The following is an 18,689-nucleotide window of genomic DNA, read 5'->3' on the forward strand; positions in this document are numbered from 1 at the left end:
TTGATGAGGATGCACTGCTGAATTCAGAGAGCAGCGCGCGCCAGCCAGCCAACACGACAAAAGTTAAAGTGAGCCAACTTGTTATGTACGCGTTACGTGTTGTGTATCTCAGTAAAGTGCTAATAATGCAAATAACATGCTGTTGTCGTGCGGTATGCTTTTTCGGAGTCCCGCCGTTCATGGCCAGTTGCCCGCAATGACAGATATTCGCCCTCGTCTAACTCGGGCAAATATTGGTCATTTTGGGTGACTCTGAAAATGCATACCGCCCTCCAAAAGCATGTTATTGTACCACATTCTTTGTCTGATCATAAAGATTCCAAAAAGGTACACTTTGAACTATCTATGACTGAATGTTATGGATTTATGGGATAAAAACAGCAAAAAGGATGACAAAGGTCAATTTCAGTGTGTACAGGGGTCAAAAGTTAAAGTTGCTCCTATTTTGGTAAAAAGTGATGCAAATTGTTGGTTGAGCTAATAGGATGAATAAATGGAACAGTTTTGGCTGTGTTGAATGCTCGCTTGGTCTCCAAAGTAAAGGCTGACATCCACTGGATTCTATGACATATATAACATATGTTGTAACATCATAACTAAGTACGTATGACAGATGGTGCAAACAATTCCTTTTTCAAACCCTATTAACTAAACCAATAATCTGCATCACATTTTACCATAATTGCAGCAATGGACCGTTGTCATTGTTTTTGCTGTTTTTAACCCATAACATTCACTCATAGTTAGTCTAAACTATACCTTTTTGGAATCTTTACAACCAGACAAATAATGTGGTAGATTTTTCAATGTGAATGAAGTATTTTTCAATATTCATTTTGAAAAATGGTTGCCATGGCAATATGATGGAATTTCATGATGGTTCAATATCCAATTTTATTTTAAATATCCACTGGAATGTCATCTGGACCAACTGCCTTTCCACTCTTCATCCTCTTCATAGCAGCCCTCACTTCTTCCTTGCTAATCTCTTGTAATTCCTGATTTACTCTCACCACATCATCCAGCCTTTTCTCTTGCTCATTTTCTTTATTCATCAGCTCTTCAAAATATTCCCTCCACCTTCTCAGCACACACTCCTCACTTGTCAGCACATTACCATGTGCATCTTTTACCGCCCTAACCTGCTGCACATCCTTTCCAGCTCTGTCCCTTTGTCTGGCCAATCGGTACAAGTCCTTTTCTCCTTCCTTACTATTCAACTTCTTGTACAGCCCGCAATATGCCTTTTCCTTTGCTTTTGCCACTTCTCTTTTCGCCTTACGCCGCATCTCCTTGTACTCCTGTCTACTTTCTTCATCTCTCCGACTATCCCAAAACTTTTTCGCCAACCTCTTTCTCCTTATGCTTTCCTGGACCTCTTCATTCCACCACCAAGTCTCCTTGTCTTCCTTCCACTGTCCAGATGTCATACCCAATACTGCCCTAGCTGTCTCCCTCACCACATCTGCAGTACTTTTCCAGTTGTCCAAAATTGCTTCCCCTCCAACCAGTGCTTCTCTCACCTGCTTGCTAAATTTCACACAACAGTCTTCCTCCTTCAGCTTCCACCATCTGATCCTTTGTTGAGCTCTCACTCTCTTCTTCTTCTTTACCTCTAAAGTCATCCTACAAACAACCATCCTATGCTGTCTAGTGACACTCTCTCCTGCTACCACCTTACAGTCTGTGATTTCTTTTAGCTTGCATCTCCTATAAAGAATGTAGTCCACCTGTGTGCACCTTCCTCCACTCTTATATGCTACCCTGTGCTCCTCCCTTTTCTTAAAGTAGGTATTCACCACAGCCATTTCCATCCTTTTTGCAAAATCAACTACCATCTGTCCTTCCCCATTCCTATCATTGATACCATATCTACCCATTACATCCTCATCACCTCTGTTCCCTTCACCAACATGCCCATTGAAGTCTGCTCCTATCACCACTCTTTCATGCTTGGGCACACTCTCCACCACCTCATCTAACACACTCCTGAAATCTTCTTTCTCCTTCATCTCACAACCTACCTGTGGGGCATATGCACTGATGATATTCATCATCACCCCTTCAATTTCCAACTTCACACTCATCACCCTGTCAGACACTCGCTTAACCTCCAACACACTTTTAACATACTCTTCCTTTAAAATGACTCCAACACCATTTCTCTTCCTGTCCTCACCATGGTACAACAACTTGTACCCACCGCCGATGCTCCTGCTCTTACTTCCCTTCCACTTGGTCTCTTGCACACATAATATGTCTACCTTTCTCCTCTCCATCATATCAGCCAGCTCTCTCCCTTTACCAGTCATACTACCAACATTCAAAGTCCCCACTCTCATTTCCACCCTTCTAGTTTTCTTCTTCTCCTGCTGTTCGTGGCAATGTTTTCCTCCTCTTCTTCGTTGTCTTCGCCCAGCAGTAGCCCAATTTCCACCGGCACCCTGTTGGGCAATAGTACCAGTGGCGGACGTTGTTAACCCGGGCCGCGACCGATCCGGTATGGGAATTCAATTCTGAGTCTGCATAGTTGGGTTGGCTTGTTTTACGCCGGATGCCCTTCCTGACGCAACCCTCCTCATTTATCCGGGCTTGGGACCGGCACTCAGAATGTACTTGCTGCACACCCCATGTGGCTGAGTTTGGTATTTTTATCACAATATGCACAATTGTGAAAATTTTAGCTAAGCTGCAGCACTGCACGTGTGGTCCCTCCAAGCTCACTGCATGTATTGCTGATAATGAGTATTCATAATTACCCTGAACTCCAGCAAAGAAAAAGGTCAAGGCGACCTAAGAGATAGTGCAAAACACCTACTGTCTGTTATATCTCAGTAGCCAATAAGGTTAGACAGATTATCAATTTAATTTAATTTAATTTAATTAGCTTATAATGCGAAATAATGCCAATGCCAAATCACAGCAAAAGCCATCTCAAGGCACCTTACATAAAACAAGTCAACATAAAATTTAATAAATAATTAAAAATGAATTTAAAAATTTTTCAAATACATAAATAAAAACAGAAGTAAAAGAATAAAACAAATAAAAATAAAAACTATTCATAAGAAAGAGAATAAAAATAGGTTTTGAGTCTTGACTTAAAAATGTCCACAGACTCAGACTGCCTCACGGTCACAGGAAGACTGTTCCACAGGGTGGGTGCATGATACGAAAAGGATCTTTGACCTGCTGACTTCTTCTTCACCCTGGGAACACAGAGAAGTCACGCATCCTGCGACCGCAAATCCCGGGCCGGCACGTAGAGTTCCACCAGATCAGCCAGATAAGATGGCGCCAGTCCATGAACAACCTTATAAGTCAATAGCAAAACCTTAAAATCTGCTCTCACACAGAGAGGGAGCCAATGCAAAGATGCCAAAATGGGTGTGATATGTTCAGATCTTCTGCTATGTGTCAGAAGTCTGGCGGCAGCGTTCTGAACCAGCTGAAGACCCCTAATGCTGGACTGTGGTAACCCTGAAAATAGAACATTACAATAATCTAGTCTAGAAGAAACAAAAGCATGAATCAGGCTCTCAGCATCAACCATAGACAGGATGGGGTGGATTCTCGCTATGTTTCTCAGATGGAAAAAAGCAGTCCTAGTAACATCCCTGATGTGGAGGTCAAAAGACAACGTGGGATCAAAAATTACCCCAAGGTTCCTCATTTTGTCTGTATGATGTATGACACACCAACCCAGGCTGAGTGCCAGCTGGTCAAACTGATGCCGATGTCTCGCTGTACCAAGAACCATCATTTCAGTCTTATCAAAGTTTAAAAGCAGGAAGTTACTAGACATCCAACTTCTCACTGATAGAAGACAGTCCTCCAGGGATTTTATGGGAGTGAGATTTCCCGCAGTTATCGGCATGTACAACTGAGTATCATCAACATAACAATGAAAGGCAATCCCAAAACTCTGCAGTATATGCCCAAGGGGTGCCACATACAGGGAGGAAAAGCAACGGGCCTAAAACAGATCCCTGTGGAACCCCAAATCTCATGTCAGCAAGGTCAGAGGTAGTGCCATTATACAATACACATTGAGAATGACTGGACAGATATGATGTCAACCAAGGGCACTTCCAGTAATCCGCAAAAAATTCTCCAACCTATCGAGCAAAATATGATGAGCCACGGTATCAAACGCAGCATCAATAGTTCATATTGATAAGGGGAAAAAAGTGATTAACTGGTAACATGAACTGTCAGACATGGAAATATATCCCAATGTGCAGAGCGCATAGGATATGAATCAGCCATTTGATGCATCTTATATTTGTGTCTTTGCATGCAAATGAGACAAGAAAACAGCAAAAGCAAACTATTTTTATTCCATCTCATTTATATTTGTCATATGAAACCAACTCATCCATAAAACCTGTAAATATTCTAATACTTTCTTCATTTACACACCACAACCTTGGGTGGAACAAAAGATTTCATAGTTTAAATAAATAAAAAAAAGCTCACTCACAGCAAATCAGTGTTTTTGCAAAAAAAAAAAAAAAAAATCAAGCTGATACAACTCATGCAATGAGTAAATGTGCAATGTGCATATTTAGCAAACCAAACCTCATCTCTGATATGTTCCCATAAAAACCTAAACAGCACACTCACCCATACAAACCATTAAGACGCATCACATTTTAATACTCAAAGATACTCCAATGATTCCAGATATCTGAGTTAGTCTCAGTTTGCCAGAAAACAGACACACTGGAAAACCCTTACTGTATTTGGCTGAAATATCAGATCATCATAGTTTTTAGGAAACAAAGTCCTACTTTTTTTTTCTTCTTAGCATTACTGTCTTACTGGAAGAAGGGGCCCTGAATCTTGATGCGGATCTCGTCTCGTTTGACCTCCCTCTGCTTAAGGTAAGCTTTCAGCTTGTCAGTGGAGAAACACACTTTGGAGGCTTGGGGTCTGCTGGAGGAGCGTTGGCCACGTAGCCATGGATTTTGGAGACATTCAGCAGCTGTGGGTCTCCCCCTATAAATTTCATTTAAATTGTGTAATTATGATGCAGATTATGATGAAACATGATGATCTGATGAACAACAATTAAAATTGGTTTCAAACAGTGATATAAAAGGACAAACATATTAAAATGACGCTTTTGTGGATGTGGCGTGAGAAAATGGGTATACCTGTAGTGCAGCCTTTGTCTGTTGCATCACCAGTCAACTTCACAGTGAAGTCAAATAGAGAAGGATGTTAATAAAAGTAAAGATCATATCTAGGTTTGAGTCTTCTATGAGCCTTCTAAAAAGCTGCAGCTGAAATTTCATGTCTTTTAAAGAAAACATTTTCAGTTCCACTCCACCATGAAGCTGTGAAACTGGTTTCTCCAGTCACATCCACAGACCCTGATAACCTCTTCAGAGTTGCCATGGGTTTCTTGGTGGCTTCCTTCATTAGTATCCTTCTTGCATAGTCACTCACCTTTTGAAGTCTGCCAACTCAACACAGTTTATCCATACAGGACCATACTGTTTATATTTTTAATGAGTGATAGAAATAAAGTCCAAGATAGGAGGTCTGTTAGAAAAGTATCCGACCTTTTTATTTTTTTCAAAAACCTGATGGATTTGAATCATGTGTGCTTGCATGAGCCAACCTTGAACCTTCGTGCGCATGCGTGAATTTTTTCACACCTGTCGATTGCGTCATTTGCTTGTAAGCAGCCTTTGTGTGAGGATGGGTGGAGTCTCTCATCGTTTTTTCTTTGCAAGGAAATGGCAGAACGACTGGAGCAGCGCGACTGCATCAAATTTTGCCAGAAACTGGGCGACAGCCAGGTGGAAACCATTCGGATTACTGTATTTTCCGCACCATAAGGCGCACCTAAAAGCCTTAAATTTTCACAAAAATTGGCTGTGCGCCCTATAATCCGGTGCGCCTTATGTGCGCACTGAATTCCAAAATCTGTAAAAACGACCAACGTTGTCTTTGACCGTCGGAATATCGGACCATTTCCCGCTGACACAAGGACGTAATATGTAAAGTACGTACGCTAGCAGTGTAGAGTACGTACCCTGGCAGCGATAAACCAATCGGACAACATTACATAATACGTAAAGTATGTACGCTGGTAGCGTAGAGTACGTACGCTGCCAGCGATTAACCAATCAGAGAAGAGTCCGTGAGTCCGTGGTACGTACACTTACCTCCGCCACTCCTCCGGTAGTTACCGTATACTACAGGTATCCTGCAAAACAACATTTGTTTGTCTACGGACCCCCGAAAATGGCGCCAGCGAAGAGACATGCTTACGAGGCAAACTGCAGGCTATCAGTTACGCGCTTCTTCATGGGAATAGAGCAGCTGCGAGAGGAACAAGAAAATGAACTGCGCCAAGTTAAAAAGACCAAATGGAGTTTCCGCAGAAACAAAGCTAGGTGGCCACAGTTAGAAGACCAGCTGTTCAATTCAGACACAGAAGATGAAGACTTCGATGGATTTGTGACAGAACCATAATAAAAAATAATGTGAGTACCATATTGTTAAATACCGGTAGTTCAAAGTTGTTAAAAAGTTCAAATAAACTCACCGTTTTGCTTCTGTGACCTTTTTTTTTTTTTTTTTGTAGACTATATGTTTTAGCGTGCGCCTTTTGTAAGGGTTAAGTACCTGCTAATTGACGCCGCGCCTTATAATCCGGTGCGCCTTTTGTAAGGGTTAAGTACCCGCTAATTGAGGGCACACCTTATAATCCGGTGCACCTTATGGTGCAGAAAATACAGTATTCAGACGGCTTTCGGTGACGATCCTATGGGCATCACACAGATTAAGGAGCGGTACAACCGGTTTCACAATTCGGAAGATTCAGACGGCTTTCGGTGGCTTTTCAGTTGTGTGACTACCTGAGAAATTGTGGATGAGCTGGGCATGTCACAACATGTCCTGTGAGGCTTCAACACGGTGGCGCTTTTGCTGCACTGTCATCTTCGTGCCAATGAATTTCGCTGCAACTCTTTTCATGGCAAAATCTTCTGTCACAGTGGAATGTGCCGAAAAAGTGCTGATGTCCACCTCTTCCGCAATTTCTTGGATAGTCACACGACGGTCCCACATCACCACAGCGTTCACTTTGGAAATGATACGGTCATTTCAGCATGTTGATGGCCGCCCGGAGTGCAGCACGCCCGTTGTGCGGCCGTCTTTAAACTGGTTGTACCGCTCCTTAATCTGTATGATGCCCAGAGGATCGTCACCGAAAACCATCTAAATAATCCGAATGGTTTCCACCTGGCTGCCGCCCAGTTTCTGGCAAAATTTGATGCAGTTGCGCTGCTCCAGTCGTTCCGCCATTTCCTTGCAAAGAAAAAACGACGAGCGACTACACCCATCCTCACACAAAGGCTGCTTACCAGCAAATTATGCAATCGACAGGCGTGAAAAAAACTCACGCATGCGCACGAAGGTTCAAGGTTGGCTCATGCAAGCACACGTGATTCAAATCCATCAGGTTTTTGAAAAAAATAAAAAGGTCGGATACTTTTCTAACAGACCTCGTATATTCAGCAACTTTAACTTGTATCTGTCACCAGTAGCAATAATTTCCTGTAAATTTATCAGACTGTTTCAATAACTATGTCATAATCACATTATACGTCTGTATTTTTATTTCACTATATGAAAGCTTTTTGAGTATTGTTCTTATTGTTCAATAACATCTGAATTTTTGTTACATAGTCTGATTGTGCAAAACTGAGTCATTTGCACTTATTTCTGAACATATTTTAAATAACGCACTTAAAATTCATAGGTGCTAATGAATCTGATAAGTGCCATGTTCAGAAATTTAAGTGTGCATAGCAAAACTTAGGGTCACTTCACACATAACCAAAGTAGGGCGAAAGAAGTAGGAACCAGCTGAAAATCCGCAAACAAAAAATGAAATGGGGAACCGCGAAACATTCCACCTGCTGTTGGGAGGGACACACAGTCAGACAGGCATGCACGATATCGTGGTGAGCACCTGGGATGTGTGACACCACATTGCGCCACTGCTGGGGGGGGATGATCACACACCAAAAAAAACCCCAGCAATTTCTAATATTTAATCCCTCTTATCAAGCGGACAATATAAGTATGATCCTTCTGTTCCTCTGTACATGAACCATGGTCATAGACATCCAGTCATGAAATGACATGAATGAAGCAGTGCGCTTTTATCATGTCCACATCTGGTGGCGCTGCGTGTCCAGCCGGCCTTGCGTGTCCAGCGAGTGGCACGCTGAAGAACACCATGTCATGTGGACCATAGCTGACATGGGTGATGTGACATTCAGATCGCCAGCTGAGTGTACACATGATCAGACAGTCCTCTTCACCTGGAACAGCTATAACATGCTATAAAAGTAATTAAATAATTTTTGTAGAGCCTTTTAAAGCCAACCAAACTATCGACTGATTTTATGTTATCCGGGCAATTATTCCAAATATTTACACCTTTAACAGAAACACAATGACTTTTTACAGTAGTTTGAATCTTTGATTTCTGAAATAATATGTTCCTTTGTAAATTAATTGATGATGTGTAAAGCACTTTGAGCATCTGATGCAGATGGAAAAGCACTATATAAATGCAGTCTATTTATTTACCATTTAACTGCAATAACAGAAAAAAATTATTAGCAAGTTTTAAACAGAAAAATCCATAGAAAGGCTTCTGCTATTAAAATATATAATAGAGAATGCCCCATTTGTGAAGGAATATTGCTTAAACTGTTTCTATTTTTAAGAAAGAAACAATCCCGATCAATATTATTTTCAATGTTATGAAATCTATGTTCGGTGTCATCAAAAAATTTTAAATTGAGCTCCTGTGCAGGAATAAATTGTGAGAACTCAGTTGCCATCATAAAAGAAATGTAATCCACAATCCAAGAAATGCAGTTTAGTAAATCTAACTTTACGATGTGAACCTAAATATGGTATAGGATTTCTCAAGATTGTCCCTTAACAAAGGATGAAACATCCTTAGTCAAAGTATTCTAACTGACTCATTCCTGATGCACAGACCTTCTGGCATTTTTTTTTATACATACTCATCCTGGCCTGTGTTCTCTGTGTTTTAATATAACACGTGTGCACTGAGCCGTCATTTCCAGCTGTCAGCGTGTGGCTGGCTGGCAATCAGCTGAGAGGCGCTTGCTGTGCTGTGCGCGCTCAGACGTGGCTGGTTTGTTGTGTGGGCCACCAGAAGAGGAGGTACTGCTGGCCCACCACCAGAGGGCGCCCTGTCTGGAGTGCGGGCTCCAGGCACCAGAGGGCGCAGCCGCCTCACAGGAGCAGCCAGGGTGACAGCTGTCACGCATCACCTGCAACAGCTGTTACCAATCATCTGATGGCAGGAGTATATCAGCAGGACAACGTCTCCACCTCTTTGCCGAGATATCGTTTCTACCTAGAAGGTAACGTATCTCAGCTGACGGATTGTATCCTTTTGGATTTTGTGCGTTGTTCTGGAGATTACTTTTCCAACGAGAGGTGGAGGTAGCTTTCCTACCGTTCGGATTCCTGGGTGCAAACGCGCCCTCCTTTAATTGTTCTTTGTTCCTCGCCAGCAGTACCAGGTCCGACACGCGGAGGCAGTGGCCACCTGGGAGTTCGGGACTTGGCGGCTCCAGTATTCCCGGGGTCTGGTGGCGGAGGAAACCGTGTGGTTCCGGTTCTACTTTGGAGAGGCGTCTCCTATCTTCGAGCCTGCCCACACGACACCTTTGTGAATTGACTTTTGTCCATTATTGTAATCTGTTGTATTTGTTGTGCACATTCACAACAGTAAAGTGTTGTTATTTGACCTATTCCATTGTCCGTTCATTTGCGCCCCCTGTTGTGGGTCCGTGTACTTACACTTTCCCAACATAGTTGGTCCCTTTTTGATCTTGTCTTTACATAATTATCAGCATGTCATGCAGGTGTGCTCCCCCGCTTGCCACATGTGTTGTGGGGGGGAGGGTCGCACACAAATGCACAAACACTTAGAACAATACTCAAAAACGTGTTGGGAGGATGCGACACATGCACGCCACATGTGTTGCATGGGGAGGGGGCACACATCACACACCAGTGTTGGGGAGCACACTTGCATGACATATGTGTTGCTTGGTAACGGTACACTCATGGGGTACTTAGACATTTGCACAGAGCAAATGACCTCTACTCTCGTGCCAGCTGTGCAAATAGCCCCACCTTTTCTAAGTTCCTAGTGAGTAGTGTTGGATGTTCGTGGGTGGCACCTGGACTCCGGCTGACACTTGCCAAGAGGGGGTCGAATGGGCACTCAGCCTCAATTGTGTCATTCAGCTACGGTGCGACATGGCCATGATTTTGTGCCATGGCATGATATGCGTATGACATGCTGTGTGAATGCTGCAAACACGATCAGCTGGCAATGCGAACTCATCTTGTCTGCCGTTGGAATGGGTTACAGGTGCGAGCAGCATGCAAATGTAGAGTGCATGTGCTGTGCGCGAATGGTTGTGGCGACAGCTGTACGAGGCAAGTGGCATACAATTCCTCCTTCATCCACTAGTCGGCTTCAATCGTGTTATGTGTGAAGGTTGCCCTTAAACTCAGATCATTATTTATGTATCTGACTGATTAATACAACTTTTCATGCAGATAACCTTTGGCTTTGTTGCCACATAAGATATACTACACCAGTGTAGCTTATATTTTAGGACACAAACTCACCAGGTTTTGTTGTTGAGGGTCCTCTTCATGAAGTTTAAGGCTCCTTCTGACAGACCAGGATAACAGCGACCAAACTGGATCTTTCCTTTCTTGATGTATTTGTCTTGTTCCCAGCTGTGCTCTGCGTGAAATGGGCTGTCGGCACTCAACCTCAAGAAAAGCAAATAAAACATAAGCATGACTGTACCGTAAAACAGGATAAATTATATTTCTACATGACATCACAGAATTACAGATGAATAGTAATGAAAAAAATATTTTGTTTTACCAAGTTTTGTCATTACTCCCTCTGAAGATTATTCTGCTTTTTACAATTAATTCAAAAGATTAAAATCTCTTATAGTACTATAATATCTTGTGCTGCCAACCCGGATGGTGCGATCCACCAGGTCCACAGTACAGTGGCCTTACATTTGGAGATTAGTATAACTGAAAACAACCATTTTATGAAATCTTGAATCTCTCATCTTTGATATAAATGCAACAGCAGCATTTTAAACCAAACAAAATGACCATATTTAATTAAGTAATCTGTCCTGTTTCTCTACTTACATGATGAAAGAGAGAACTCCAATAGCCCATATGTCAGTCTCTGGCCCAACACCCTGGCCATCTAGGATTTCCGGAGCTTTGGGAAGGACAATATAAACTGACAAAACAGACACAGGATATTTTTCATACAAATTTACTGTATATGCTGGCAAATCCATATGGAGTCCAGGGTTCTCACCAGCGCAGTTGAGCATAGGGGGCCCCTGTGCTGTGAGTTGGACAGTTACTTTGAAAAGTTACTTTATTAGTTACTTTATACAGTTTTAAGGTACAATTTTTAAGATTGAGTACTCTATTAGTTACTTTGCTGAATATTTTCCTGATTGCTCAATCTTAAGAGTAACCAAGTTAGATTAATAGTTACTTTATTAGTTACCAACAAGTTGTCTGCCAACAAGTTGTCCGTAGCTGCTAATGAAGTAACTGTGTAAAATAACTGTATAATGTAAGTGTAAAAAGTAACTAATAAAGTAACTATTCAAAGTTACTGTAGCAACACTAGATTTGGATCCCCTATGCTGCTCCTAACCAGCATAGGGGGGCTTTTCTGGTTTTTTTTTAAAGGACATGTCGCACATTATTTAACATCCCGGTTAGCAACACAAAGTGTCACTCAAAATGCAGGAAATAGTGTTTCAAAGGGTTATAAATTTTAAAGTTTTCTCAGGGGGATGCCCCCGGACCCTCCTACAATACTCGCACCTGCAACGCTAAGTTCCCCCCTGTGCTGTGAAAAAATCATGGTGACAACCCTGGAGTCACATGCTGAATTTTGTGTAATTAATGACTAATCAGAAAGAACTTAATGAAGATGATAAGGAAATGGACTTAGGGTCATTATGCTTATCAAAACTAGTTCAGTACCTCTGTTTCCAGACAGGCCCTGGATGTGCTCTATGTTGAGCGGTTGTCCATATGTGAAGGACTGAGCCGAGCCAAAGTCGACAATCTTGACTTTGTTGTGATGGTTCACTAACATGTTGTCAGATTTCAGGTCTAAGTGGACGACTCGCCGGCTGTGAAGGTAGTTGACTGCGCCCAGAATCTGAATCAGCAGCTCAGTCACATGCCTCTCTGCGTACAGATCCCTGAGAGGAAACAAAAATGAAGCTGAACGCATACATGTTCCGCAATGGAATATATTCCAGATATGTGTCGAAAAAAAAGACCAACTCAAACTCTGACTATGGCATCTAGTAAGAAAACATATTCCTTAAAAGGTACTAGTTTTCCAATATGTTCCATACTCTAGATCAGGGGTTTTCAAAGTGTGGGAGAGTGAGCTCCCCTCAGAGAACAAATGAATAGCTGTCCCCTCCACGACACAATTTCAACATCTTTGTGTGTTTCTTTTATTCTTTTACATGATAAACACATTTTAAATATATTTATGTGTTTTTAAAGGGCCTGTCTATGGATTTACACATTTTAGAGCTTTATAAACATTTTAACATAATTTTTAAAAGAACTTTCTATTCTTTCACACATTTTACACCCTTCTCAAACATTTAAATGTGTTTTTAAAAAACTTTCTATTCTATTTTTACCTTTTGTGATATTTTAAACATTTTAACATTTAAACTTCTCTGCATGTTTTGAAACATCTTTGACATAACTAACACATTATAATTAAACTTTTCCACATATTTAGTCTCTAATCTACTCTCACCTCTTGTTTAGTGCCAGCAATGAGTCTGGGTGTTTGATACGCACAGGCAGCTGATGCGGGCATGCACTGTGGAGAGGAGCAAACAAGGATCGTCCTCTACTTTCTTCCTGTTTTTGGTTGCCCCAAACTCTGTCTTCTCACTGGTAGATTTACGCACTACAAATTTATCCATTTTGCTCCTGGCATGTTTGCTAACAATGTTTTCTTTTTCCTTTTTTCACCCTTTTTTGTTGGTTAACAGTGTTTGCAGTTATTTTTTGCTCCCCCCCCCAGAACCACTGCTCCAGAGTTTTTAAGAGATCACTGACATACTGTGTCTCTCACTTACCTTCCAGCCAAACTGTGGAGCAGCTCTTTGCCGGGGTAGAGCTCCTCCACTAACACCAGGTAGCGGGAGGTGATGTAGGCCATGTGCAGCTGCACCAGGTGGGAGTGACGGAGGCTCTTCAGCAGCTGGTACTCTCTCAGAACCATCAGTCTCTGCTCTGCCCGGTACGGTGTGATCTTGGCAGCAAACATTTTTCTGCTCTCCTCGTCCCTACACTCAGTCACCACGCTGAAACGGCCTCTGAGTAACACAAACACGATAGACGGAACAAATATCAAACAGACAGTGTTCTTCCACAAAAGTAGGGGTTCTCAATCCATGGACCCTGTACCACAAGCAGTCTCAAGAAATGACTGTAGAAATATTCAATTAAATTTTAAAAAATGTAATTAATTGTTTTTGTTAATCCTCTTGAAATAAAACATTCCACAATACAAGCACATGTTAACGTTTGGTGTCAAGCGACATTGTCATTACTGTAGTTTCCAGTGAATTAAAACCTTACCTATTGATCTCAGACAGGAAGGTGTAGGTCTTGTGTGTGGTCTGTTGCCCTAATCCAGTGACCTTTGACCCTGGGCACTCAGTCAGAATGAGAGGAATGTGAACCTCTGTACAACAAAGCAGATGCTGTTTGAACATTTTATGCCCCTCGACTGACTGCAGAGATTATACAGTTAAACTCTGCATCATTGCTGTAAATAACCATAAACCGTATCCTTCTGTAAAATACATGGTCACTGTCACTGATCAAATACAGAATAACTGTAGAGAAGCATGCGAATATTTTCTTTACCTTCAGGGTGAGTAGCCATAACAACAGGCGGTGAAGCATCACTGAAAGGTCCTGCTCCTGTCTTAGTGATGCAGCCCACCCTGAAGACATAAGACAGTCCTCTGGGTAAGTCCTTTACCACGTAACAGCTGTCTGTCACCTCTTCTGACAGGACTGTCCACTTTTCACCTGAGAACACACAAACTGAAGTCCTTACAGAACATAGTACATGCTGTTCCATGTACAGTGCACCTGGAAAGTATTCATAGTGTTTCATTTTTCTACATTTTGATCTGTTACTGTTGTGGTGTGCCCTGTGTCTATGTTTTCAGTGTCCACTCTCCTGTTTGTGTGTGTGGTTTGTTCATCCCATTTTGTGATCATTTTGCAAATGTAACACTAATATTAAATATACATATTAATTCAGACAATATATGGTATTATTACCATGTATTTATTTATCTTGTAAGATGATGTGGCATTAGCAAAAGACTGACTCGGTCTCTCAAAGCATCAAATTCTGTTCAAATTCTGCTCCAATGAGCTTCCCCTCTTTGAAAGAGCAGCAGCCACCACTGGTGAATATGTATGTACATGTGATTTCGCAAAAAAAAAAAAAACTTTTTTTCACACTGTCATTATGGGGTACTGTATGTAGAATTTTGAGGAAAATAAATGAACTTAATCCCTTTTGGAATAAGGCTGTAACATAAAATGTAAAAAAAAGTGAAGCGCTGTAAATAGTTTCCAGATGCACTGTATACAGTCAACTTCTCAGCTAGCATGGCACAGGATAAAAGAACTGTCTTTTTAGACACTATACTTCCTTACTATTGACACTTACTGTAAGTCTGGGTTTATGTTTAAATACACTGTGAGAATAAGAATCATATTCCTCATCCTTGGTTGCAAACACACTGGAATTTAACAAATTAATATGAATTTAGAAGCCAGTTCAGATCACTGCTGAACTTGAACCAAGTTGACACAGATCCTGTCAAACAGTGCTACTGGCCTGAGATTTTGAAAATGGGGGGTTTGTTCAGGATGTTGTTTTTCTCCTGTCTCGAACAATGATGATGCAGTGATAGTAACAATCCTCTGACCAACCAGTAATCTGCAGTGCTTTCACATTAACTTTTGGAACTGGTGATATGAAAAAGACACAACACCAAAAACAGGACAAAGTACAATGTACCAGGTTTGGCTAATGTAAAACATAAAAGATGGACAGAGTCAAGGTGTGTTGAGTACCTTACAGTTTGAAACTGGCATATTGGCATTTATTGGGCAGAGTCAAGCCAGAGGTTTTCTGGAGAGGAAATGGATCTGTGTGCTAAACGTCAAAGCATGTGAGTGGATCAGTTACGGGAGCAGCCACAAAAGCTCCCTGAGGAGAAGCAGTGGTGTGCTTCGCTCCTACAACACTTTCACCTCCTCCATCTCAGTCCACCTGCTGTCCACCATGCTGTGGTCAACCGTCTTGTTGCTCCCAATGTCCAAACATGGGGAGGGTAATGATACATACTAGTTATTAAAGTTTTGTAATTTTCCATTAGTGTTTACATTCATTAAACTTTTGATTTTGTTTTCAAATCAGCTTTGTTGTAGTTAGATCCAGTAATGTGCTTCCCTGTGTGTACAAGCTGTGTGTATGTCGTGAACCCATTTATGTAAGGTGTATCTGACTATTCCACTATATAAAGGGGAAATTCCTCTGATCTTGACTTGAGACCAGATTTTTGGTGGTCTTTGCTGCCTTTGATGCACCAGCATTGCACCTCACCACACCTCGTCTTAAGAGCAATATGCCCAAGGGCACGCAGATGAGCGCGAGTATATTTTTAAGTTACACAATGAGACCCAGGGTGTAAAAAAAAATCAGTTTATTGGTTGGAAACTTGCAATGACACTTGCGCTGCGCCGGGCACTACTTTGCACGGGTTTAACACTCATACAGAAAATGCTGGCTGACAGATTAAGAAAAAAAGATATGAGATATTTAACTGCCAGTCAGCAATATTCATCAGATTTCTGGCCTTAATTTGTCTTTATGCACCATTTTCACCATTTTTATTCAGCTTTATTTTTTGAAACCATAAACATATTTTAGTAATTTCAGAGAAGCTGACATTTTAAGATGTAATTTATACATTTATTGTTTGTCTCTTTTGTGTAGACCTACCATCACTACAGTACTGCACACAATAAGTCACCGGTTCACTGGACTGGACCGGCCTCCATACCAGTAGTACTCCACCTCATCTTGTGCGCACTTTTGTTATATTGTGCGCACTTTTGTTATATTGTGCGCACGTTTTGTTATATTGTGCGCACGTTTTATTATATTGTGCGCATTTTATTATATTGTGCGCACATTTTATTATATTGTGCGCATTTTGTTATATTGTGCGCACGTTTATTATTGTGCGCACATTTTTTATATTGTGCGCACATTTTTATTATATTGTGCGCACGTTTATATATGTGCGCACATTTTATTATATTGTGCGCACTTTTATTATATTGTGCGCACGTTTTGTTATATTGTGCGCACGTTTTATTATATTGTGCGCACGTTTTATTACATTGTGTGCACAAACGTGCATTCAATATTGTCGTGACACATAAATATTGGCTATTAGCCAACAAACCAGCAGACAGTGTAATACATTTCTCTATTAGAAATGGATCTGGTCAGAGCGTATCATCATGGTTTGGGCGCACAAGGACATATAGAGAACTACAGCTGCCCAGCATAGCATCATCTGGAGTTTAAGCACATTAAAAAGGATGCTTAGGGCCAGTGCTTAATTTGTAAAGTGGAGTCCCGGAGCGCAGAGGATGGGTGGCTCCGGTGCAGAAAAACAAGAAGGGGGGGCGCTTGCGAACAATGCTGTGCGCCACACTTAAAAAAAACTGCACACCCACACAAACGCGCACACACACCTTCACAAATGACACTAACACCCTGCCTTTTCCTCAAAAATTACTACATTTATGTTTGCTGTCTGTCTCTGTACTTTTCTGTCACTTTTGCGCTCTTTTTCATACTTTTCCCTCGTTTCAAAAGTCACCGAACGCATTTTACCGTAATACATGCAACATATAGCATACTGTTGGAAAGCACGGGTTCTTGGCTTGCTGTCAGTGTTGAAATTGTTCAGAGTGAGGGCTTACATGAGAACTTACGGTAATGAGAATCAGCGGCGCATAGTGTGAAACTTCCGTGTTTTTCCTCTGCGTTATGACATCACAGGCTTATGTTTACCGTAATACACCATATATCATTGGAAAGCCCTTGGTGTTAGCTTAACAATGCACTTTGATACATATGGAAAATATGGCGTGGGCGCCATCGCCGTAGATAAAGGGATAAATAGCTGGCGGAGCCAACGTCAGAGGTTCCGGAGCACGCTCCGGCTTGTTCCCCCTCAAATTAAGCCCTGCTGAGGGCGAAGCATCTCCCAGTTGTCAGGATGACAATTTAGGTCATATTATGAATTTCATTTTGAACAAAAGGAAAACGTGCACGTTTTATTAATTCGAGGTCTCAATTAAAATAAAAGGTGCGCATGTTTTATTAGTTCGAGGGCTCGATTAAAGGAAAATGTGCGCACGAACTATCACGGCCAGGAAAACATGGAAACGTTTTATTAATTTGAGAGCACATTTTATTAATTCGTGGGCTCAACTAAAGGAAAACGTGCGCACAAATTATCATGGTCAGAAAAAAAATATCACTTTAAATGACCTCTCCCGGGTTTCGTAGGTGTGAGCCCCTCGCAAATAGCCACTCCTCACGTAGAGCGGAGAGCAGGCACCAGACAAAACAGTGTGTTTTTTAAAAACAGATAAACACATTTCTTCACTTTAAATGCACAGTAAATAAGCTATTTCAGATGATCAACGTGGACCCTCTTTCTCCTAAAAGGCTATATTTTACTTTGTATGTCGTGTTGGAAAGCTGTAGCTTTTGTGCTAATTTGATTAGCTCTTACACAGGCTGTAAGAGCTGTGTGCCTTGTCACTAGCAAGGCAGTCAATGGCTTTTCCAAGCTCTTCCATGGTTTGTCGCCTGTCTTTTTCTTCCATGACCGGCAGATCCGGGATGTCCTCGACGGCTGTGACTGTGACAATGTTCTGGGTTGCATACAACTTGAGATAGTACTCAACCCAGCACTGCAGCTGCTTCTCCTGGTCTGTCATGACTTTGCCTGTCTTTGATTGAGTGGGGCAGACTTGGAGGTGGATGGGCCTGTTGCCTTCTTGATGCCCACATACATGCCTCTTGCACCACTAGTGTCGGCAGCTGTCTGTATACTGCTGCAGAGGTTCAGCCAGTATGAGATGGCGCAGGGGCAGGTGGTTTGCTAGGCTTTTCTCTTGGCAGCTTTGAGGGCTTGCAATGTGCTGGGACTGGGCGCTGCCTTGTAGGCCAGGAAGGCTGTCCTCTTGACCTCAGTCACAGGCTCCATTTCCTCGAGTGGGTGTTTTCCCATAGGCATTGATGGCCGAGTTGCACACAGCATCTCGGAGGTGGGACCACTTGGCATCAATGACACCCTTCTCACCTTCCGGTGTATCTTCATTGAGGGCTTCTTGCAACTGGCTGATGAATTGCTGCATTTTCTCTGAGCTGTGTTGAT

The 18,689-nt window shown here is 41.9% G+C and overlaps 1 protein-coding gene across 1 annotated transcript; it reads right to left on the bottom strand.

The window, feature by feature from the left end:
• Nucleotides 1-4,806: 4,806 nt before the first annotated feature.
• LOC117518091 (obscurin-like) lies at nucleotides 4,807-18,249 on the bottom strand. Its single transcript, XM_034179153.1, has 9 exons — nucleotides 18,042-18,249; nucleotides 16,226-16,300; nucleotides 14,062-14,229; nucleotides 13,771-13,876; nucleotides 13,266-13,505; nucleotides 12,133-12,356; nucleotides 11,269-11,365; nucleotides 10,717-10,866; nucleotides 4,807-5,001 (listed from the first exon to the last, which is right to left on the bottom strand). The coding sequence occupies exons 1-9, from the start codon at nucleotides 18,247-18,249 to the stop codon at nucleotides 4,821-4,823; spliced, it is 1,449 nt and encodes a 482-aa protein (XP_034035044.1). The 3' UTR covers nucleotides 4,807-4,820.
• Between the last annotated feature and the right edge of the window lie 440 nt (nucleotides 18,250-18,689).

This window comes from Thalassophryne amazonica, chromosome 10 (genome assembly GCF_902500255.1).
Source record: "Thalassophryne amazonica chromosome 10, fThaAma1.1, whole genome shotgun sequence".
Lineage (NCBI taxonomy): Eukaryota > Metazoa > Chordata > Actinopteri > Batrachoidiformes > Batrachoididae > Thalassophryne > Thalassophryne amazonica.

Bases quoted from the DNA above. Each gene is read 5' to 3' on its own strand.
- LOC117518091 (XM_034179153.1), bottom strand. From the start codon at position 18,249: ATGACAGACCAGGAGAAGCAGCTGCAGTGCTGGGTTGAGTACTATCTC. The intron at 16,301-18,041 runs GTAAGAGCTAAT...GCACAAGATGAG, and splicing joins ACACAGCTCTTACAGCCTGT to GTGGAGTACTACTGGTATGG. The intron at 11,366-12,132 runs GTACTGAACTAG...CTGTTTTGTCAG, and splicing joins GGGCCTGTCTGGAAACAGAG to TTTATATTGTCCTTCCCAAA.